Here is a 25,409-nt window from a genome sequence, read left to right as displayed (position 1 = left end):
GCCAGCAAACAGCTGCTGCCCTAGTTCTCTAACACCTTCTGATGTGGATCTCTCATCCTAGCATCCTTATCTCAAACCGGTCAATTCTCTATGTGTCTCATCTTGACTCATAGCTTTGGCACATACGGCTCTCCTCGAGACCCTTCATCTGGAGGGGCCAAGCAAACCAGGTCAATCCTCCGTGTCTCAGGACCTTATTTCCCAGAATCATTCCAAGCATACTTTGAACTTCTGCCTAGGGAGACCTCAAGAGTGGTCAGGGTCTGCCAAGAATAAATCCAAAATGTTCTGAGTTAATCTTGCATCAGGCCAGACCTAGAAATATAATTGTCTTGTAAAATGAATTTAATATTAGAGTCCAGCTAGCTTCTAGACTGCATCTTTCATCCTTTTTATTTCTAATCTGCTGTGGTTCTCAGAGAGTCTTTCTAGGAGGATTCTGTACACTTCCACTTCTGTTGTTACTACTGTTGCTACTACTAGTAGTAATAATAATAACCTTCATACATAGAGCACTGATTATGTGCTGGTGATGACATTAAGGAATTTACATATATAAGACCCATTTAGTCTTCCTTATAATCTTACAAGATAGGTTATTAGCCCTGGTTTAAAAACTTACCCAACATCATAAAGCTAGTAAGGACCAGTATCAGGATTCAAACCTGGCAATCTGGCTCCAGAATCCATGCTGTTAGACATTATATCAAGCCCTTTTGTTTGAATAATGCAAAGAATATACCATCAAAACCAGAGGCCTGCATTTCTAATCCCGTCTCTAAGTCTACAATCAACTGTGTGACCTAGGGCAAATCTTTGACTCAATTTCCACTTTATAATGAGCCAGGCTCAGTGATCTGCTTCTGGTTATACAATGCTATGATGATGAAGTAGGAGCTTTTCACTAACAAACTTGACTTTGCTGGATGAGTCAGAAGGTTTAAAGCTTGGAAATGAAATATATCTAAGGGAAGGAAAGAGGCAACTAATAATAACTAAGTCAATCTTCTAAGAATTTTCACACTTCGTATTTTGTGATACAAGCATTAGATTCATACTTTACAGAGGAAAATACTGAGACTCAGAGATCAGGTGATTTTTCCAAGGTCACACAGACAGGATGGACCGATGCATGGGAACACTGCTAAAGCTCCAGCCCTTCCTGCAGCACCACGATGCTTCCCTGCCTGTCCTTTCAGCAGCAGTGAGCAAAGATCGAAAAGGGAATCTATATAAAGTCCCTAGCACGAAGTCTTGCGAACAGCACATATGCAGTAAATTAATTTGGATGTGGGGATGGAAACAGGTGAATATCAACTTAAAAGTGCTAACACGTTGTAACTGAAAACAAAAGTGGGTACATTTTTGTGTAACTTCTACAGGGTGGGCTGAGTAACTATCAAAACAAGTGAATTTCTGGAGGGAAAGTCTATATGACTTGAATCTATCCTTGAGTAAACAATGAAGAAATACCATGAGAATGCCAACAAATGTGGTATTTCCAGATCGTATGAGTTCGTGGGGTATTTGGCTGCATAAGATAATTTCCTAACAATAACTCAGAGTCACTTTGCCAAAAGGAATCTGCCTTTCTCCCTAGCCAGAATTTCACCAGTAATACTGACGAACAAGGAAAGTCTCTCATGTGTTGACTACCTAAAGGAGGGCAGGAAAGGCAGAATCTTATGAAACTACTAAACTGTGCAAACTTACTAAGTTTCTGTTCTGGTTTGGAAATGGAGTCACTTCTTCACTCACCAATTCATCCAACAAATAATAATTGAACACCAGTACGTACAAAATGGAACACGACCCAGATGGCGATGCTAATGCAGTGGGAGGAGTGCCTACGACGAAAGGCTCCAGAGGCGTGAATGTTATCTACGACGGGTTAGAGGAGTGCCTGAAGGAAGCGACATCTGAGCCAACGCGAGAGCATAGTGTGCTTAGGAAAGCGCAAGGAGTTAAGAATGATTAGAATTCAGAGTATGCATACGCAAGTCTTTTGAGTGACTGAATTTCATAATTATGTAGCCATAGAACTAGAGGTAGAAGGGTTTTCAGATCAGACAGTAAGTTTGACACTCTATTTTACGTTTAAGGAAACTAAGTCCTCTAATTAGGTACCTAGAGTGTTACCACGAGGACGACTACTACATGAGGTGAGGCTGTTCTCAAATACAGAACTGAACGCTGTTGTGCCTGAGAGTAAGAACAGCTGAATGCAGCCACGTTGGAAAATCACTAACCTTCTTAGTGTGAAGGCCTGTCGTCTGCTATGACACATACTAAAATGCTTAGCGAAATCACAGCTAGCTGATCTGAATGGTATCCACATACAAAAAAGAAAAGTTAAAATCTATAAACCACCCCTCCTTATGTATTGTAAGGGCTGATCCAAGAACACTGGAGATAAAACTTCAACACATACAGTTAACTCATCAATTAACCTAAGTCTTCCCTCTCTTTTAAAACTAGCTCTTGGGCGCCTGGGTGGCTCAGTCGTTAAGCGTCTGCCTTCGGCTCAGGTCATGATCCCAGGGTCCTGGGATCAAGTCCCACATCGGGTTCCCTCCTCGGTGGGAAGCCTGCTCTCCCTCTCCCACTCCCGCTGCTTGTGTTCCTGCTCTCGCTATCTCTGTCTCTGTCAAATAAATAAATAAAATCTTTAAAAAATAAAAAAAAATAAAACTAGCTCTTGTTCATTAAATTTAATAAAAATTGAGGTGCAACAGCTATTAAATGAAGCCATTCTTTTAAATCTCCTGTGGATGTTTGCTAAACTTTGGACAAAAATTTTATCATCATTAATTACTAAGCAACACCTTACTGGGAAACCACAGTAGAAACAGTGACATTCTGTCACAAAGCCAAAATCAAGTAAGGGTACAATACAAGAAATATGCAATGCTATGGTGACTGTGTATTTAATTCAAGAAATATGAAGTGCTAAAGTACTCTATTTCTTTTACAGGTTAGTTCCCATGATATTACATGTAAAGAAATAGTAAAGATTCTTTTTAGGTACTAGAATTTTATCGTACAAAGTTCTACTTGAAGTAAGTGTGCTATCAGCTTGGATTTAGAAGATTTTCATGTTTCCTGGGTGCAACAGAGAGTAAAGCAAAATTCTTTTTTTTTTAAGATTATTTATTTATTTATTTATTTATTAGAGAGAGAGAGTGCAAGCACATGTGTGAGGGGGTGGGGAGGTACAGAGGGAGAAGGAGAGACAGAATCTCATGCAGACTCAGTGCTGAGCATGGAGCCTGATGCGGGGCTCAATCTCACAACCATGAGATCAGGGACCTGAGCTGAAATCAAGAGTCGGACACTTAACTGACCAAGCCACCCAGGTTTCCCTAAAAGCACTCTTTTAAAAAAGGGATTCTTTTGTAGCTTGTCATAGTGATTCTCCACCAAGGGGGTATTGGAATCAACCATGAAGAGTTTGACAATTATGCAGCTGTCTGGATCCCACTGCAGAACACTAACTAGAAAACTTTGGAAACCACCAGACTAGAAGAACTTTATGGTTCTTTCCAATCCAGAGATAACATTACATACAAAAACCTTGTACACATTCAACACCCAACAGCTTTCTTTTTGTACACATTAACTGCCCAACACTACACAGAGTAAAAGCACTATTTCTGTATGATAGATGAAGGCCCTGTTCCCCTGCGCTATGCATTCAGTTTACTGACCTGGAGAAACTCATAAGAAATAAACTGAAGATTAAAACATATACAACTTCGGGCGCCTGGGTGGCTCCGTCGGTTAAGCGACTGCCTTTGGCTCAGATCATGATCCTGGAGTCCCGGGATCGAGTCCCGCATCGGGCTCCCTGCTCAGCCGGGATTCTGCTTCTCCCTCTGAGCCTCCTCCCTCTCGTGCTCTCTGTTTCTCATTCTCTCTCGCAAATAAATAAATAAAATCTTTAAAACAAAACAAAACAAACATATACAACTTCAACTTAAATATACTTTTTTCCTCTGGTTATTTTGACACAAGTCCATCATATTTCATTATTTCTGAGGCAGAAATTTGAGGAACTGGCTTTAATGTAAGCCCTAATTATTGCAGAGGTAATGGGAAGGCAGGAATGGGGAAGGACATGGCTGTGTATTAGTACATTGGTTTTCTGACTCACGACAATCCCGGTAAGGTGGGTAAGTGTTGTCAGTGTTACAGACCTGGTACTTCATCTGCCTTCTCAACCTTATTAGACCCAATTCCCCAGTGTAACACTCACATCTACACATATGTATTCATTTCCATTCCTGATTTTCTACCCTGAAATGAAATTCACAGATATTTAACAGAATTTCAAAAGTATCAATAAAATGCCCTAACAGTAATACAAAGGAAAATAAAAGTAATTAATAAATTATGTATTTCAATAGGTGTACGCTCCTGATTGACTATACTAAAAGACAATGAAGTAGTCAGATGCTTACACTACTTATAATTCATATATTTAAATTTAAGAGACGTTGGATAGTAAGAAACTGTAACACACAAGTACAGGAAAATGAAATAAAGTCAAACGATTTTCTGAAATGATCCCAAATAATATAAAGTACTATTATCTTTTGATATGCAAGCTAGTGGCATTTCTGGAAAATTTAGTGTTTATTAAGACAAAAGTATATAAAAATACTTTGTCTTTATATATAAAACAGAGTTAGGTTATAGGCAGAGACAATCAGATAAAGTTTTTCAGCTCCCTTCACAAACATGCCATGCATGAGACCCTCAAAGCCATGTAGGTACCCCACAATTCTTTGATGTGCAAGATACCCTGTGCATTACATGATGTCTACCATCTCTGGCCATTGCCCACTAAATCGCTGAGATAAACTCAAATGCTCCACAAAATTCCAAACTTCCAAACATGAACTTTAAGTATCAACATGCATACTATTACAGATTCTCACAGGCTTGGGAGTAAGTGGGCCACTACTGACCCCTGATCTTGGGCTAAAGATTCTCCGATATAAGGGCTACTTATAATTGAAAAGCCTAGGACACATCTATCCTAGAAGCTTCCAATAAGAAATTATACCCAAAACTGTTTTTTAAAAGTAGATAATAAAGCTATTTATATACATACATATACAGTTGTACTAATAATTCTGCCTCCTCTACCTCCCCCCAAAAATACTTATAACTTTTCTAGATAATCAAGGTCAAACTGTGAAAATATTCCCATTCTCTTTTTTCCACACTAATGCAAAGATACATTAAAGCAAATAATCCAGAAGTCATTTATATAGACAGTCAAATGTATTATTTATTTGCAAGAAGAGTATCTTCCTAATTAAGTTTTGATTAGGCATCTATTAAAAGTAATTTACATTTCCTGATCTGATCAACCCAATGCCTAAAGTATGTGTCTTCTAGGGGCAGGTGGGGGAGCTGCCTGAGTCTGAGAACATGCTGAGTACGAAGACAGTGACCAAAGTATTTTAGAAGTTTCACTAATTGGGATTTGGTTCTATAATTTATTTTTGGCACTGAAAAAAAAAAACAAACCCACCATGCCTTCATACAGATTTTATATTAAATTAGCACATTATTCATAGAAATATCAGGTATACCCTCATTTTAAGTAAAGGTGATAAGGACTTCACTTTATATAAAAGGATTCACAGATTAGAGGAAAATCATCACAGGATTCCTTTGAACATAAAAACTCCTCCTGGTTAAAGTGCCATTTAAAAATTAATGAATAAGTTAATGACTGAATATTCATTCAATTTCTACATATTATGAAAGACTTGCTTAAAATGTCTATTGAAATGGGATTTAGTCTTAATAGGTGAAATGGTCATTTCCATAGTGAGTTAACTTGTTTTCCACTTCAAATTCTAAAGATTAATTCACAAATTAATTTAATAATGCATACAAGAAATCAGTATTCCATTTTTTATAACCTCAATTTGGTTATCTTTCTTCATATCTAAAATTGGTAAAAATTTTCCTCATGCCCAGGCACAGGTATCAACTTATGATAAAAAATAAGGTAAGGTTTGTGCATAACCAAGATATGTGGTGGTTAAAATAGCTCATCTTTTAGTATTCTGATTGCTACTTGTTTCTATAAATAAACTTCAGCAATATGTGTAGCCTGCACATTGGTGTACTAAGTGATAGGAGATTTTTGAATTAGTTTTAAAGCAACTGATCACACAGAACAGCTCTAAAAGGCTTTGAGTCACATAAAACACAGAACTTATTAAATATTATTTTTTTTTCAGCACAGAAGCCATGTTTTCTATTATTAAACAGAGAATTTTGGTGCTGATAAAAAACAAACAAAAAAACCCTCACACATAAAAAAAATAAAAAAACATAGCACATACCAAATGTGTAATGCAAGGCTATTCACTTACTTGGTACTGGGCTTTTTTTGTAGGGCTTTATCCAGGATAAGAGATGGGGCACTCCTCCTCCTTTCTGCTAGTGTTTTCATTTTCTGTTGAGAAAAAAAAAAATTAAAATGAAGACCGTGTGACTTGTAAAGCCAGTAAATGCCAACTTTCAAACCAATTTAGCAAATTTTGTATTGCCTATCCTGGCCTCTCGAAGAGTCTGCAATCTCATTGTAGAGATAAAATAACATCTTAACTAAGATAGTAAGTGTCAAAAAGTGGTAGAGGCTTTAAATATTTTTTATAGCTAGAGAATAAGGAGGTTAAATGTTGATCAGGTATTTGGGAAAAGCATTATCATAACCATTATCATCCACTGTAGCTAATAGATATATTGTTTATTATGTTCCAACCCCTCTGCTAAAGGCAAGACTGGAGTATCTCATTTATACTCCAAAATGTCATCTGAGTAACTCTACTGTCTCTCTTTCATGGGCAGGATAGGCGCCAAACTGGGCCTCAAGGAAAGTCAGGATTTGAAGAGATCAAGTAAAGGGAGAAAAAAAGAAAAACAAACAAAACACAGTTAAAGCAAAAGAGACTAGATTCTTATACATTTAATAGACATTTAAACTGAAATATTTATACATTTGGGGATCCCTTCTTCCAAACAGATTTTTTTTTTTTTTTTGCTGTAACGTAAAAAAAGAACAAAAAGACTGTTTTGTTTTGTTTTTTTTCTTTTCTAAGTGGTATATAAACATAGGATTAACTGGATAATTCAAGTACTCTGTCTCAGAGGACCTACAATTTTTGGTAAATGGGGATTTATTCAACCTGGATTATCCAGATAATCACCCTCTAAATTCAGTCTTACATATTTCACCAATTCTAGATAGAGTCAGTGGGCCTGCCCCTGGAAATGGATGAGTAAAATCACCAATATGCTCATCAACAGCCAGGAGTGAAGTTCAGGCTGTGGCCATTTTTCCTGCTCTACTGTCCCACCCTCTCCTGGCGGAGGTCTCACCTACCGCCAGAGGACCTAGGCCTGCCATCCTGGGAACCAGGTGCTGCTCTAGTAAGAACCAGAGAAAACTAACTGGTTCGGGATCAGTACCTCCTTACACTATTCATAAAGGAACTGCTTCTAGTAAAATCAAACCTAGATCCTGGCACAGGAACGGGAATAATCACCAAGTGAGAAGGGGATACCGGCCTTCTTTGGCAAAATTCTTATCCCCCAAATTCACCATGTCCCCAGGACCCCTCCACAGTTATTGTCACCAGCATCCTGCCTCAGTGTTGCTGTCTCCCCATTAATCTTCTGGCTCACATGTGGAAACTATATGCGCAAACCTCCTCAGCATCGCTCAGACAGAAACTGACACAATTACATAAACCATGAATCAAAGACAGGAAGCCAACCGGTAAGAAAGAGAACACCGTTCTCACTCAGGAATTATTAACCAGGAAGGAGCTTCAGGGAAGGTTAAATTGTATACTTTTCTTGTTTACATGATATGTATTTATGCCTTCCTTCTGGAGAGAAAGCCCATGGTTTTCATCAGATTCCCAGAAAAGTCTGTGATTTTGATAACCTACGTTGCATCTTACAGCTTGTCAGCCCCACCCCACTGTTTCCATTACTCACATCTCTTGGGAGTCAGGGGGCTTGGTCTAGCCTAGACCCGAAGGTGAAATCCTCAGAAAATGTGCATGTGAACAAACTCCCAGATTCTCCTCCTGGCCACCTTTGCAGTCACACTAGCCTTAGAACGGTGGATTCAGAAGAGCTATGTTCCTGCCCCCAAGCCCCCTGACTCCCTTTATTCAGCAACTATTTACTATGCTTTGAACTTTGAAATGTGCCCAATCCTTTAAGCTTTATCTGGGCTCCTTACCCTCAGTTTTGAACTAGATGAGGGTCTGCCTAGTCTACCTTAGTGGAACCACCTTCCTGGATCTATCTCAGCAGCCTTGCTTCTGTGGCCCCTAACCCTCTGACACCACGGTCAGCCGATCTAAGCTCCTAACTGAATCTTCATGCATATAGGATTTCTAATTCTGAGCTCCTTGGCCTTTCAGGTTTACAAGGAATTTAGAAATGTTCAAAAGACAGCCATAAATATGATTTAAAATGTTGGGGGAGGAAGAGTCTGTGAGAAAAGCTAAAATGATCTGAAGTTCTTCATTTGGAAGGAGAAATAATCTCCAAATTAATGCAGAATTATAATATGGAGGATGGAAAATGTCTTCCAAGGAAGAGAACACAGAAAGAAATGCTGCTAAACTGTAGGCTGAGAAACCATGTTGATTTTGGGTAGTGGTTCTCTGAAAAATTTTAAAAAGCTGTGAATTACATTGTGCACATAATTTCAAGGGGTTCAGAGACCTGCATAACATGGATTCCTTAGGGATTCATGGCCCCAAATTTGAAACCTTCTGACATAAAGAAATCTTCCTGAGAGTGATGGCTGTTAAACATGAGAATGAATAATCAAATAAGGGTGACCAATTTTCTTCTGTAAAAGTGCTTTTAAAATAGGAGTTTCTTATGGAGACCTAATGCAGAGGTCCATATCCACACTAACTAATTAGACCGTGTTTCCTGAGTTATAAAATTGCCAGATGTATGAGGAGTCAAATGCAGAGTGTATCTACCTCATCTAGTGGATTCATATGCAACAGAATGTAATCAAACTACAGGAAGAATATTACTTTTATTTGAGATCCTACTGTTTGTAGTAAGTCTCACCACTAATGAGATATGCAACCCAAGGCAATTCAGTCACTTCTATGGACTTTCATTTCCTAACCTAGAAAATCAGAGAATTTGGACTACACAGTCTCTTAGATCCCTTCTATTTTTGATATTCTCATGTTAAATGTCCACCGAAGATTTACCCTGGATATTCAAGGAAATAAACTATTAAATGTGCCAATTTAAGATTCACAGGATTCATTCCTCTTGTAAATAATGAAAAGTCTTAGGGGCTCCTGGGCGGCTTAGTCGGTTAAGCGCTGGACTCTTGATTTCAGCTCAGGTCATGGTCTCAAGGTCATGAGATGGAGCCATGCGTTGGGCTCCATGCTGGGTGTGGAGCCTGCTTAAGAACTACTCCTCCCAGCTCTCTCGCTCTAAAAAAAAAAAAAATTAAGAATGGCCAATATAACAAGAGTTTAATAAATAGATTTAGGTGTTAATTCATTAAAAATACACAGATCTCTTTCTTTTGTTCAAAAGTATAGCAAAACAAAGGGGCAATGGTGACTTCAAAACAAATTCACTTATCTATCAAAGACTCTGTTCTCAGGCAATAAAGAATTAGATTTTCTTTTTTGTTTATAACAACTGTGTGAAATATAATACGTGGAAATAGAGACTGTGATTCCTCTACAAAGAGATTACTGTGTAGGCCTGTCAGGACAGGTTGAGGCTAAGCCTGTATGAGCACCAACAAATTTCAGTTGTTCAGTGACAGTAAAAACTATGATTCTTTGCCTCACAGAAAACAGAGGGTAGGTTTAAAACAGTGCCTTTTGCTGTTACTGTTAGCTTAAAAATCACAATGTACAGTATGATTTTTCAGAATGCCCACATGCTTGATGTTCGTATCTAGATGACCTCACAAATACTAGGTGCCATTCTGAAACGGAATGTTTTTAAAGAGGTAATCTGTTTTTTCCTTCTTTTTTTTTTTAAGAGAGGGAGGGAGGGGGGAGAAAAAGGGGAGGAGCCAAGGGAGAGGGAGAGAGAGAACCTCAAGCAGGCTCCGTGCTCAGTGCAGAGCCCACTGAGGGGCTTAATCTCATGACCGTGAGATGATGACCTGAGCCAAAACCAAGAGCGCGATACTTAGCTGACTGAGCCACCCAGGCGCCCCAGTAATCTCTTTTTTCTAAATTGACAAACTACATATTAGGTTAAAAAATTAATTCCATTAAACTTTTGGAAATGATTTTCTTGGTACTGTACCACTTACCTAGTCTTCAAGGGCCCAAAAAACGAAACAAGAATTTTATATGAGCTAAAAAACAAATATGAAGTCGCATTTATTTACCCCTCCACTTCTTTTTTTTTTTTTTAAAGATTTTATTTATTTACTTGAGAGAGAGAGAATGAGAGACAGAGAGCACGAGAGGGAAGAGGGCAGAGGGAGAAGCAGACCCCCTGCTGAGCAGGGAGCCCGATGTGGGACTCGATCCCGGGACTCCAGGATCATGACCTGAGCCGAAGGCAGTCGCTTAACCAACTGAGCCACCCAGGCGCCCAACCCCTCCACTTCTAATTGGGAAAGATAAAGAGGACCTTGGGAGAAGTTGTAAAAGGGAATAAATGTGATTACATTTTTAAAATGGCTGTGTTTTCACTAACAGCAATTTATCAGGGAAGTATAACACGAACAGAAGAAAGTCATTAGATCTTTGATTTTCTGAGCTGTCTCTTCTGTAGTTATATTTGGTAATAAAGGCAAAGACCAACTCTGCCAAAAAGTAAAATAGAGGTCATAACTGAAAATGAGAACCAAATGCCTATAATTCATTTTTAAAAACATTTCAAAAGTAGCAAAACTGCAGCTACATTACCAGCTAATCTGCAAGTTGCTTTCCACTTTGACTCTTTTTTAATCAGTTGTATTAATTATATGTTCAATTCCCTGTGTTCCTATCTTGCTTCACATATTATGCCTCGGTTATGGCATTTCATATTTTGCTTCACATATTATGCCTCGGTTATGGCATTTCATATTATTTATATTTCTGTCCATTTCTAGAGAGCAGGGACTGTAACTTCTATCCAACTTTCTCCAGTCCTTCAACAATTATTTACTGGAATTCTGCTCTATTGTAGGCTTCTCTTTGTATTCCCAAAGCCTAGTACAATGCCTAGTATAAACTATGTACTCAATAAATGAAGGTTTATGTGAATTTTAAAATCCACTATCCTCCATATCTATATCACTATCCCCATACACACACACAGGAAAACAAACAAACCTTTAAGGGGCTCTGCTTGAATGCTGTCATTAAGGAAATGTAAGCATTGCTATGGAACTGGATGGTGAAGAGTCATCCTTGTATATTGCAAACTACATCTTCTAACATAGTGCTGACATTTACCACTTTGAACTACAGGGCAAACATCTGGTGATTGAAGTTAATTACCTGCGAACAAATGGTGCAGGGACACCTGGATATATACATGCAAAAGAATTAAGTTGGACTCCTATCTCATACCATATATAAAAATTAACTCAAGATGAATCAAAGATCTGAAAGTAAGATCTGAAATTACAAAAAAATTTAGAGAAAAACATAGGCAGAATATTTGTGAACTTGGAGTAAGCAATGGTTTCTTAGACATGACACCAAAAGCACAAACAACAAAGGAAAAAGAATAGATAAATTGGACACTGTCAAGATTAAAAACTTCTAGGGGTGCCTGGGTGGTTCAGTCGTTAAGCGTCTGCCTTCGGCTCAGGTCACGATCCCAGGGTCCTGGGATCGAGCCCCGCATCGGGCTCCCTGCTCGGCGGGAACCCTGCTTCTCCCTCTCCCACTCCCGCTGCTTGTGTTCCCTCTCTCGCTGTCTCTCTCTCTGTCAAATAAATAAATAAAATCTTAAAAAAAAAAGATTAAAAACTTCTATGCTTCAAAGGACACCATTAAGAAAGTAAAAAGAAGACCCACAGAATGGAAGAAAATTTTTGCAAGTCATATGTTTGATAAATGATTTGTATATAAAGAATTGTTGTTGACTTGTCACAATTAAAGATAAATAAGCCAATTTCAAAATGGGCAAAGGATCTGAAGGGACAGTTCTCTAAAGAAGATATACAAATGGCCAATAAGCACAAGAGAAGATGCTCAACATCATTAGCCATCAGGGAAATGCAAATCAAAACCATGAAATAACACTTTATACTCATCAGGATGGCTATCATAAAAGAGACATAAAAAGTGCCAGCGAAGACGTGGAACTCTCATAAACTACTAGTGGGACTGTAAAATAGTGCTGTCACTTTGGAACCTAGTTCAGAAGTTCTGCAAATGGCAGGATCCTGCATTTCCTCTCAGGTACATAAACAAGAAAAATGAAAACATGTCCACACAAAAACATGCATGTGAATGTTCACAGCAGCATTATTTATAATAGTTAAAAAGTGGAAAACAACCCCAACGCCCATCAACTGATGAATGAATAAACACATTGTGGTACATCCACATAATGGAATATTACTTGGCAATAAGACACACTGACATGTGTAACAACAGGGATGAATCTTGAAAACATTATGCTAATTAAAAGAAGTCAGTCCCAAAGGACCACATGTTATATGATCTCATTTGCATGAAAAATCCAGAATAAACAAATCTATAGAAACTTAAAGTAGATTAGTGTTTGCCCAGAGTTTGGGGAGATAGGGCGATTGGGACATGATGACGAAGGGCTGTGGTGTTTCTTTTGGGGTAATGAAAACGTTCTGAAATTGACTGCGACAACAGATGTACAATTCTCTAAATATACTATGGCATGTGAATTATATCTCAATAAAGCTGTGAAAAAGAAAAACAAAGAGCTAAATACCAAACTACTAAGCCACTGGGTTCCATCCCAGCAACCTGGCTCATAGCCAAGAGCCATTATTTTCTTTATTTGTATAATAATCATCTGCAGTACAATACAAGAAAATGAAAATTATTTGCTTTTTGTCCAACATATTTTTGTATAAAATGTTTAAGTGGCTCTCCATTGGAATTCCTCAGAGATCTGAGGAATATGTCCACCGATCGTCCCCTACTGCTCCAATGCCCGAGCCTTACCATTTTCACACAGTAAATTTTCAGTAGCAGTGTATTAAGTTAGTGAATTAACACTGCCCATATCTGAGAGTTTAAGATGGTGATACAAGTGTGCCTATGTAGGAAAATGAAACTGTAAACAGGTAGCTGAAGAAAAAAATTTTTGGTCTTTTATTTTCAACAACTCAGAAAACACTGTTTACATAAAAACCTGCATGTAGTCTCTCATTAGAAGTTTAACTTCATATCAACCAAGAGATACAGTACTATTTTCGGAATCTCTAAGTCATTCTGAATCTGGTCATTCTTAATTCTCACAGAGATTATAGGAAAAAATGCCTATCAAAACAAAGGAACAGGATAAAAGGTTTAAGTCAGGTGAACTGCAATTTTTCATCCTTCTGTTACAGTCACTTCAGGAAGAAAAACATCTAAGCATTTTAGTTGAATTTAAGTCAACTGTGCTGAAGTCACTTCCAAACATTTAAAATTAGCATAACATTAAAATGAGGACTTTGAGTGCTTGCTTCAGCAGCACATAGGAAAGCTTTTAAAGAGTTCAAGTTTCAAAGCTAGGAAAAAATCTAATCAAATTTACAAATTAGCATATTCAAATTTGACCATTAATGCTATTGTGGCTAGTCTATACAATATTGTAAGCGATGAACTGTTTCTTTCTTGTCTTCCTGACACACCTGCAGTATTTAATTTGTGGAGGCATACCTAAGAGACACCGGCTCTGCAAGGAAACAAGAGAATTATTTTTAACCCTGCATCCTGCTTCTAGGTCCTATTATCACAACCAGGTTTTGACCACTGGGTGAGCTGAAGCTTCTCACTATTGTCACTTTGGTCTGTGATGTGTGTGATCCTCTGTTTACTCACAATCATCTCATCCAGAATCAATTTGAGCATTTAATTAAAACAAATGTCATCACAGCAGATCGTCATAGAAGGATATAGGTTCTTTTCTGAGATTAAGAAAGATACACTTTTACTTTTGGCTTCTTTCCTCCTTCTATGAGACAGCCACTTTGAAATAAAACAATAAACATGAGAATCTATGTAATGTAGGAGAATGGGCCCTGGGCTAGGAGACTCTGGACCTAAGTTCTGCACCTGGTTCAAGCACTTAACTTCTGAGTCCTCTCCATAAGATGACATAACCATCCGACCTACCACAAAGAATAGAATAAGATTATATGCAGAAAGTCCTCTGACATGGAAAACACCACGACAGTGTAACATACAGAGTGATGCTTTAGAGCTCGTAAGTACTGTATATAAATAAATAGGAGGATAGCAGAATTCCCCTTATACCTTATGCTCCGTTCCTCTTCCTCTGCCTGACCCATGCAGGCTTCTGGAGTGTCACTCTGGGCCTTGAAGTTGGCTGGACTTTCTTCTTTGGGAAAGCCACCAGTTTCAACCTCTGATCATGATTCCTTTTCAGCAGCACCCTAGAGTAGACAGGGTCAATCACCAATGCCCTGTCCCTAATAATCCCTTACAAGGCAGGGCCCATACAAGGTGATAAGATTTACACACCCATGACACACTCTGATAAACAAAGAGGCTCTCCGGCTGCCCTGGTAGCCATCTACCTGCCTAGTGGATGAAGGGCTGACTGTAGCAGACACATCTCTACCGGGAAGCTTGGGAAGCTCTGCCTTACAGCAACCTCTCACTCTCCTCATGCAGAGGGGAAGGGTATGGTCATCCAATCCAGAAACCATAATGGTAAAAATCAGAATGCATAAACTGAGAATGGAAAACAGGCCCAGGTCTATCCAGATTCAGACGCAGTATCACCGAGCAAAGACTACTGCCAAAGCTGCGGTTCAAGAGAGTCAATGCAGGGGTATTAGAGGAAATAGATTCTCTCCTAGGTGTAAATTAGGACCCAGGTAAACAAGGAAAGCAAAAGGCCACAGAGCAGCAGGGTTTTCCACATCTTTGAAATGTGAGCTGATGTGGGCACACATACATTCCATTTTCAGAGTCCACACGCAAGTGGCCAAACATCCAGAAATAGGTTTTACCTTTCAGCTGTGCCATGTGACAGCTGTCTGTCAAAATGAGGTCAAGGCTGCTCAGCACAGCACCGACACACAGTGCTGACAGGACTATGTCTGCTGTTGGTCGGATGTTTCTAATCTAAACTTGTCCTAGATAAAGAAAATCAGACTGAAACAAAATTATAAAATAAACTGGGCTGTGTTGCCTGCAAGCCCCACTATTGGTGGCTGACAGAAGGTAGTTTCCTCTGTCCCCTTTCCAGCCTCCCACACTGTAGCTAAGTCCTCCGTAAGTAAACAAAGGCTAACCCTCACCCCCATCCAAGGCTGCTTCAGAAAACCCGGGCAGTTGCCAATACCAAAATCAGCATCCAGCCTGCAGGCTCTCTGCACACACCACGACCTGCAGAGTCCCCGAGACCTACAACACCTGCGATACCAACATAAAGAATGGGAGAGCAAACTTTTCCCTCAGTGAAAATGTCTTTCAGGGGTACTATGCTCAGGCTACCATGACAGAATAACAGACTGGGTGGTCTAAACAACAGACATCTATTTTTCAGTTTTGGAGGCTGGGAAGTCCAAAGTCAAGGTGCCAGCAGATTCAGTTCTTGGCGAGACCCTCTTTCTCATTTGTGGAAAGCTGCCTTCCAGCTCTATCCTCCTCACATGGGGGACAGAGACAGAGAGAGAGTAAGCTCCCTGGTCTCTTACAAGGGCACTAATCCCATCATGGGGATTCTGCCCTCATGATCTCATCTAACCCAGGGGGATTAGAACTTCAACATGAGTTTGTGGAGAGGGCACATTCAGTCCGTAATAGAGGTTTTTGCCAAATGCTCTGAGGATGAGAGAGGTATGAGTCATGAAACCCCAATAAATCACAACAAAATGTACATACATTTCTTCAAAGCACTACGTATACAAGTTTATGTACATATAAGTGGGTATACATATGCATATATAACCTTGGTGTTAGTTATATACCCATTTATTTCTGTAATATTTTATAGTTTACAAGCTGTATTGGTGGCAATTTAAATTGAAATTTATTTTTAGCTACTGATAACTTCCAGGAAAGCAAGCTTGATAATCACATATTTTTGTTAAGTTGTTATGTGGTTCTAAAGATGTCTTTATTTTGAAAAGAACAGCCACCAAGTCCTGGATGGCAGGATAAGAACTTTGAAAGGATTCAGACACCTCAATTACTGACGTCTCCTTTTCCGTAGGTGCCATCCAGTTGTGTCACCTCTCCCAGTCTACTGAACACCGGGGCTTAGGGGGCGGGAAGTGCCTTCCGAACACCACGCCCCTTCTGTCCTGCAGACCTTTCCCCGAGTCATAGCCTGGGACACCGGTGGAATCACAGACAGTGACAGACTGCTTCACAACCACCCCCACTTCGGAACCAAGAGCAACAACTGCACTAGTTAGTACCCCTGACTTGCGAATTTCCAGTCTCTAAGTTGCAATTCTCTATTTTAACTATTTTACTTAAAATTAATAATTACTTTTTACACAACTGTGTAAAAATAAGATTGTCTTTTTGTTTTATAAAAAATACACTTTATTCTGTTCTAACATACGAATGTTAGAGTCACAAAAAATTTTTCTTTTGCCATGTTAAAATACACTATTGTGTTCACATTGTAAGTAAAAATAACTATGGAAGCAAGAGTTTTTTCCTACACTCAAGATTCATGACATAAAATGTTTTCTGAATTGAGAAGGTTTCAACTGGGTGTGCCAAACACGTGACTGTCCATAGAGGCACAGGATTCAGTGCACCCACACCTAACTCTGAAATACAGTTCTGTAAGTTTGGGGAATATGCCAAGCTTTCCAATAGCAAGCAAGACTCAGATATCAGCCTGGAAAGCAGACCTGGCTAAGGAACTCCAGAAGTACGATGAGTGCCTTATATAAAACTGAAAATGACAGATACCAAGGCATAAAAACCACACATTTCCAAGGTAATCAGACTAATGATTATGTCATTTATTGTCACTATTAGTTATATTTACTGTGGTGATTAATTTTATTGGTCAACTTGACTGTCCACAGGGTGCCCAGATTAAACATTTCTAGGTATATCTGTGAGGTATTTCTGGATGAGATTACCATTTATATCACTGGATTTAATAAGACAGATGGCCCTCTCCAAAGTGGGTGGGCATCAGTCAATCTCTTGAGGGCCTTCATAGAACAAAGAGTGGAGGAAGGAGAAATTCGCCCCCTTTTCCCTTCCTCACTGTTGAGCTGGGACATCTCATCTCATCTTGCCTCAGGACAAGATAGTGGTGAATTGAACTACCGACCTTCCTGGGTCTTCAGCTTGCAGATGGCAGATCACGGGACTGGCATTGGTCCGTTTCTCTGGAGAACCCTGACTAATGCATTTACCTAACATTTACCTAATGGCAGCAGTGAACATAACATTCACTGGTAGATGGAGAAATTAGAGATTCTGCTCCACAAAGAAGGAAATTACCTCTCAGGAGAAAAACCTCTCAAATGTGCTTTTCTCAGCTGGTTATATAGAATTCAGATCTACTCTCTCCTATATCTTATGTTACAAATAGTAACAAAAGCATCTATAATCTAGTTAGAAAAAGAAATAGAGTTGGAAGATCTGGTTCAAATTCCAGCTTTGCTGCTTACAACATGTGGCCTCGGCAGGGCTCAGTTCCTTCTTCTGTAGAAATAAGTTAATAATACTTACCTCATATAATTGACATGTATTATATATAGTTAGGCATTCACTCAAAGAGGTTTTAAAATTTCCTTTTATTAACCCATAAATTATAAACATTAAATTCTTATCTTTCTGCTCAAGTTTCTACCTTATTTGATATTTATGACCTCAAGAATAACTACTTTGAAGGACAGTGTTATGGACTGAATGCTTACGTCCCCCCTAAATTCATATGTTGAAGCTCTAATTTCCAGTGCGATGGTATTAGGAGGCAGGGGTCTTTAGGAGGTGATTAGGTTTAGATGAGGTCGTGAAAGTGAGGCCCCCATGATGAGATTAGTGCCCTTACAGGAAGAGACCAGAGATATCGATTTCCATCTCCACCTCTCTCCCTCCCTCCTCCTTTCCCCGCTTCCCCTCCATCTCCCACAAAGACACAGGAAGAAGATGGCCAACCACAAGCCAAACCCTCAACCAGGAACTGAGTTGGCTGGCACCTAGATCATAGGAATTCAGTCTCCACAACTTTAAGAAATCAATGTCTGATATTTAAACCACCCAATTTATGTTATTTTGTTATGGTAGTCTGAGCTGAATAAGACAGATAGCATCCACTCATTTGCATGTAAATGTTCTTTTATCAAATTCAAAGAAATAAAACTCTTTTTATTGCTTTACACATCCTTTCACCTGGTAGAAGATACTAATTGGCTTCTGCACTTAAAAGTGCAGAATACACTTTCTTTTGATCCATATGAAACAACTTGTGAAATATACAAGATATGGATTATTACCATCATTTTACAGACAAAGAAACAAAGTACAGTCATAAGTTTGGAGATCACATCAGTGGTAACAGAGGCCATTTCTGATTAATCTAACTCAGATTTTGATAATTTCAGACTCTTCTGAGCCCAAACAACTTCATGTACCTGATTTTATCAGTTCACTTTGTGAATAACACAAGAAAAGGATTCAGGAAGATACTGGTTTAACCACAGGCATAATATTTGCTCAGTATTATAGAGTAAAACTAAAGCTGACTCACCAAGATGTTTCATTCAAACCCCAGCATAAGACACACACATGGCCAAAGTTGCCTCTCGGGGGTGTTCTACCTGAGCGGCTATAAACAGATTTGGACTCACAGCATGTAGAGAGACAAGACAGACAGCTGTCACATTTTAATATGTTGGAGCTATTTAAAAATCCTATTGCTCCAACGGACTTTCTGTGCCTGTAAGTCTTTCTTCCAAGGAGTTTTCAATTAGTATGTGAAAGCAAAGGGTCAGAGTGCTTGAGTACAACACAAATGATCCCTAATCGAAATTACTCTAATACGTGCTTCCATTTCATTTCATAAAAACTATTCTATCCAAACGTGGATATCCTCAAGAATACATTATCCAGAAGATTAATCCAGAATTCTATCCAGAATGCATTATTCAGAAGCATTATCTCTATGCTCCTATTATCTTTTAGAACCACATTTTTAGAAATTACTATACAGATCTATTGTGTATTATTCTGAAGAGTCTAAGTGACAGAAAATCATTGATTTCTAGAAATAGTCAAATTGTCTGACTAGTGAATAAAGGTGGATGAACCAGGTAGGTAATTCTGTTTCAGGTTAAAATACTAAATGTGGCTATAAAATAAAGAGAATAGCTTCTCACGCAGCCTCTACACACTGGCTCCTCAAACGCATCCTGTTCTTTCCTACCTCAGCATCTTCGGATAATTGCTCCTACTTCTCAAAATCTTTTTACAGCATCTTGTTTTCATTCATAAAAGAGTAAAGCCTCACTTAAAAGAGGCCTTTCCTGAAACCTTAATGCCAGAGTGGCCTAGCTCCATATCCATGTTTGTCTGTTTTTTTAGAATAGTTATCATCATTAATTTTGTTATTATTGCTTGTGTCTCTTTCTCTCAACCTGTGCTGTCCAGTATAGTATCCAATAGACACATGTGGCAACTTAAATTTAAATTCAAATAAATTACAATTAAGTAAAATTACAGGAAAAAATGATGAATTGGATTTCATCAAAATTAAGAACTCTGTTCCTTGAAAAATACTGTTAAAAGAATAAAATTACCAGCCACATAATGGGAGAAAATACTTTTAAGTCACATATATCATAAAGAACTTGAATCAGAATATATAAATAACTTTCAAAACAATAATATAAAAACTAAAAATCCAACTGAATTTGGGCAAAATAATTGAATAGGAACTTCACTAAACGTAACACATGGATAAGTAAGCACATAAAAAGATGCTCAACACCATCAGTTTTTAAGAAAATGCAAATCAAAACCACAGTGAAATACCATATTATTCCCTCTAAGATGGCTATAATCAAAAAGATAGTAGGTATGGGTGAAGATGTGGAGAAATTAGACTCTTATACACTGTTGGTGGGAATGTAAAACCACTCTGGAAAACAATTTGACAGTTTCTTAAAAAGTTAAACTTACATCTAAAATATGACCCAGCCATTCAACCCCAAAGTGTTTACCCAAAAGAAATGAAAGCATAGGTCCATACAAAGACTTATACATGAATGTACACAGCAGCTTTATGTGTAGTAGCCAAAACCTGGAAATAATCCGAATACCCAATTGTGGCCTCTCTACATGATGGAATACTACTCAGCAATGAAATGAACTACTGATATGTGCAAAAACATGATGAATCTTAAAATAATTATATTGAATTAAAGCAAAAAAATACGTAGTATGATTCCATTTATTAATTCTTGAAAATGCAAATTAATCTACAGTGACAGAAAACAGACCAGTGGTTGCCTAGGAAGGGGGAGCAAACCAAGGGATTAGCAAGGGACATAAACTTTGGGGGATGATAAATATATTCATTCTCTTGACTGTGGTGAGGGTTTCAGAAATTTATACATGCGCCAAAACTTACAGATTTATATACTTCAAATATGTACAGTTTCCTGTATGTCAATTATACCTCAGTGAAGCTGTTAAATTTTTTTGTTCCTCATTTGTACAGCCATATGTCAAGTGCTCAGTAGCCACATGCAGCTAGTGGTTATCAAATTGGACATTGTAGATAGACAGCAGTACTACTGGCCCAGAAAGTTCTCGTCAACAGTAACGCTCCAAACCAGGGGTGAGCAAACTAGACACCAGGGACACACTGCCTGTTTTTCTAAACTCAGTTTTATTGGAACACAGTTATGGCCAGTCATTTACATACTGTCAATGGCTGTTTTCTCGTCACAGTGGCAAAGTGGGTAGCTGCAACAGAGACCTTATGGTCTACAAACCTAAATTATCTACTACCTGGCCTTTTGAGAAAAGATTTGCTGATTCCGGTCTAAATCAAACACTCTGAACACTGGGGTTATACCTGTCCTGTTCACTGCTGTATAAGCCATCTAGTGTTTATTGAGTCCCTAATATGTGCACTGACCTAAGCACTGGAGAGACAGCCTTGAACAGTACAGATGAGGTCCCTATTCGCATGGTTTTCACCATCTGGTGAAGGGTTCAGGTAATGGAAGAAGTCAATAAGAAACTAGGCAAGGATGAATGCTAAGATGAAAATAAAACAGAGGTATAGAGCATGACTGAGGGTGGCAACTTCCACTTAGGTAGTCAGGACAGGCCTCTGAGAGGACCAGACATTTGAACAACATGAGACAGTCAACACTACAAAGACCTGTGGCAGAAGCAGAGGGAAGAGCAAAACCCAAGGCCTCAGACTAGGAATGAATTTGAAGACCTGATGTGTGAAAAAGAAGGCCCATGTGGCTGGAGAATAACAACAATGCGGAAAAGGTAGATAAGATGGGAGAAATAGAGAAGACTAAGAAAAGGAGTCCGAATTTTATTCTAAATATGATGGAAAGTTACTATAGGATTTTAAGCAAGTGAGCAATATGATCAACTTACATTTTTAAAGATCACTCTGGTGCTGCTAAGTGGAAACTGGGCCAGGGAAGAGCAAGAAAGGTGTTAGACAAGTTAGGGAGTTTCTGTAAAGGTACAAATGAGAGATGGTGGTGGTCTGGCTTGGGCTACAGATGAAGTGGAGAAATTCAAGATATATTTTGAAGTAATAGTTGACTGGCCCTTCTGATGGTTGTGGTAGAGTAAGGAAATGAAGGAGTTGAAAATGAATCCCAGATTTTAGCTTGAACAAGTGGGACAACAGTATGAACCACAAATATGGGAGAAACTACAAACAATAGAAGCTAATACTTATTGAGTGCTTATTATATGACAGTATTCACTCAATTTCACATTTAATATTCCCAAAAATCTTGAATAGATAAGTATTATTGTTTTGTTCATTTTAGAAATAGGAAACTGAAGGTTAAGGTCAGAAAGAGAGGACCAACACAGTGGAGACTTGAACCTGGGTCATCACACTCCAAATTTCACCACATTGTATGAAACTGCCTCCTTAACAGTAATTTCTGGGAATATGAACTACATTCTGGATTAATAGTCCTCAGGATGACTAGCTTTAAAGATGCTATTGTTTTGCTTTTTCTATTAAAGATCATCTTGTTTTCATAGAATAAAAGAAGTAACTGTCATCTATATACTTTTCAAAGCACTTTCTGCAACATTATCCCTTTGATTCCCATTTTACAAATGAGGAAACTGAAACAAGTCAAGTGATTTCCTCAAGATCATTAAGATAGTAATAGAATGAGAACTAAAAGCCAGATGAACTGACTCCATATAGTGATCTGGCCAATAAACTTGTCTTTAAAAATTTGGACCATTCAGAAAAAAACATGTTTTACATCACCATCCAAAATACACATACATATATGAAATAGAGAAAAAGAAGTAATACAAAACTCTATTCACCATTACTAATTTGCTAGGATTTCTTTTTCTATTTAATTTTTTTATAATTTTGATTGTAACTGGCAATTTAAACAATACTGATCCACACCTTGGTAATTAACACTACAACCACATAGAAGACTTTTTAAGAAATAAATCTCACAACTCACTAAAACTACCAAACAGGAAGAAGGCAAGATGGAACATAAAGATCAGTCTGTTGAGTATTTGGGTTACATGAAGACTGGTGTCCTTAAGAGTGTAAATGGCGATGATTCCATGAACTATACTTTGGAAGTATTTTTTATTATGATTATTTTCTATTGCTAATATGGAGGTCTGAAATCAAGGCATGCCTGCTAACATTTAAAATAAGAGAGGTGCACTTTTATGGAAAAAAATATTAAAAGCAAAAGAAAAAAGCTCTTCAACATCATCTTTGACCCAAAGGTAGTAAAAAGCTGTAGAGTGTCCAGATTAGGAAACTCTATTTCCCTTGAAAAGAAAGAAAAAAAGAGAAAGACTGCTGGTAATGTGACAACCCATTAGGGATGTATAATGAAGGACAGCATCTTAAGGGCAATAGCTTAAGATGCGAGGCAACCGTTCATTTATTGGACAAGTACTACTTGATAAATGATCAAGCTACTCCAATGCCCTTTGCCAGTATACTTAATTTCCCTTAGTAAAGGAAGACAACTAACTGCCCAGGAATATAAATCTTTGATTTTTCCCAATTCCTTAAGTATACAAGAATTTAAAAAATGCTTTAAAGTCTGTGTCAATTACTTGGAACATTCATTTACCTTCCCAAATGCGGCGCTAGCCCGGTGCATTCTCTCTCTCTCTCTCCCTCTCTCTCTCTCTCTCTCTCTCTCACACACACACACACACACCCACCCACACACACACCCACATGCTATCCCTGCATCTCAGAAGGGAAAAAGCGACACGGACACGCCACAGCCTCAATACATCAAAGGCTGGCCAGCACTTCAGCCCACACATCACCACGTTCACGGGCACTCCTAGGTGGCCCGTGACATGGTCAACGTCCTGGGGAGCGCCCACTCCCTTCTCGACTCCGGAGCACCATCTCACCTCTCAGCTGACCTCCAGCCAACCCAGGATCCTGGTGTGCAGAGTCGTGAAAGGCTGTGAGGTCCGGACCATCCGCAGGCCCGCGCAGCCCCTCCAGGCTCTAATGATAAAAACGCAGTGCCTGCAGACATTCCTTAGGGAAGAGTTCGGTGATCCCTCTAATCCCAATTTATTTCCAGTGAAGCTGGAAGGGCACCACCAGGACACAGGGCAGAAAAGGGCCAAATAACCGAAGGTCTTGAGGGGAGGGCTGGAAGAGGAACGGACGCGGCCAGAAACACCCAAATCCCGTCCGCAGACAGAGGGGCAGCAGGGGCCGGCGGCTCGCGGCCACGTGCACTTGCTCAGGGGACCCTTTCGAAGACGCCGGGCCCGGTCGGCGCCAGCACGCCGCGTGGCGGCCGTGGGCACCAGAACGCAACGCTACAAGTTGTCGCCCGCGTCGCCGCTCCCGGCTCTGACAGGGCACACGCGCGCCGCCCCACGCCCACGCCCCCGCCCCGGCCGCTCTCCAGCCTCACCGCGACCCGGGGGCCGGGGGACCCCGCAGGGCGAAGGCCCCTGTGCCAGGCCCCCACGACCCTCCGCCGCAGCCCACGGGCCCCGCCCAGCCCGGTTCCAGGCCGAACCAAACCTCCGCGCCCCTGCGGTGTGGACCGTTAGCATCCCAAGCATACCTGCGAGTCTGACCACCACCTCGGAGACCCCGGAGTCGTGGCGGAAGCGCCGCGCTCGGCGCAGGAACCTCCGGCCCAACCACCACCAAAAAAAAAAACCCACCGCGGAGCGGCCGCGCCTCAGCGTCCAGGTGAGAGGCTGAGCGCCGCAGCCCGCCCGCCTACCTTCCTCAGCGCGGCTTGCCGCGGCCTGGCCGACGCCGCGGCCCCTGACGAGTCGGAGCTGACCCCGTCTGCAGGCGGTGAGCGCCCGGGAGACCTCGGGGGGACCCAGGGGCCGAGCCCTCGGGGGTGGGGGGCCGGGAAAGGCGAGGCCCCAGTGCCCGCCCGCGCGCCCCGACTGAAGGAGGAGCCCGGCCGCCGGTCCCGCGGCGGGTGGAGACGGGGAGGCAGCCTGGGGGCCGCTCCGAGAGCGATTACGACTCTAGGCGCGAAGCCCGGGGGTTTCGGGGTGACTTGGGAGACCGCGGCGCCGTGAGGGCGGGGAAGGCAGGAACGTCCCGAGACTCACGCAGCGGGCCGCGAGCCTCGAGCGTTAAATTCCCGAGGCGGCCGGCTGGTGCGCGGCGGTGGCAGCGCGGAGGGCGCGCGCTGGGAGTGGGGTGGCGGCGGGCGCAGGGCGCCGCTCAGCGTCCTCACCTTCTTGGTGCCGGGGCCTCCCGCGATCCGAGACACGCCTGTCAGGGAAGAGGAGCGCCCCGGCTGCCCCCCTAGAGTCTCCTGCTGGGGGGACATCGCTTCCATGAAGAAGACTTTACCGCAAATACCAGCCCAGGAGGAGGCTACGCGGTCATGTCCGCGGGACGGCGGCCGGAGGGGCGAGGACGCGCGGGCCCGAGGCGGCTGCCGCGCTCAGGCAGGGAGCCGGGCTCCGGGTGCGGGCGGCGCGCCTCCCGTC

At 40.6% G+C, this 25,409-nt stretch overlaps 1 protein-coding gene across 1 annotated transcript in view; it reads right to left on the bottom strand.

The window, feature by feature from the left end:
- Nucleotides 1-25,255, bottom strand: part of ARHGAP20 (Rho GTPase activating protein 20) — a 128,886-nt gene extending 103,631 nt beyond the window's left edge. Inside the window, exons 1-2 of the mRNA XM_021696426.1 lie at nucleotides 25,151-25,255; nucleotides 6,399-6,481 (exon numbers count right to left, since the gene is read on the bottom strand). Of these exons, the coding sequence (XP_021552101.1) occupies nucleotides 6,399-6,481; nucleotides 25,151-25,255 (188 nt within the window). The remainder of the gene's footprint in view (nucleotides 1-6,398; nucleotides 6,482-25,150) is intronic.
- Between the last annotated feature and the right edge of the window lie 154 nt (nucleotides 25,256-25,409).

This window comes from Neomonachus schauinslandi, chromosome 11 (genome assembly GCF_002201575.2).
Source record: "Neomonachus schauinslandi chromosome 11, ASM220157v2, whole genome shotgun sequence".
NCBI classification, from domain to species: Eukaryota; Metazoa; Chordata; class Mammalia; order Carnivora; family Phocidae; genus Neomonachus; species Neomonachus schauinslandi.
This window is presented reverse-complemented; position numbering and strand designations above follow the sequence as displayed.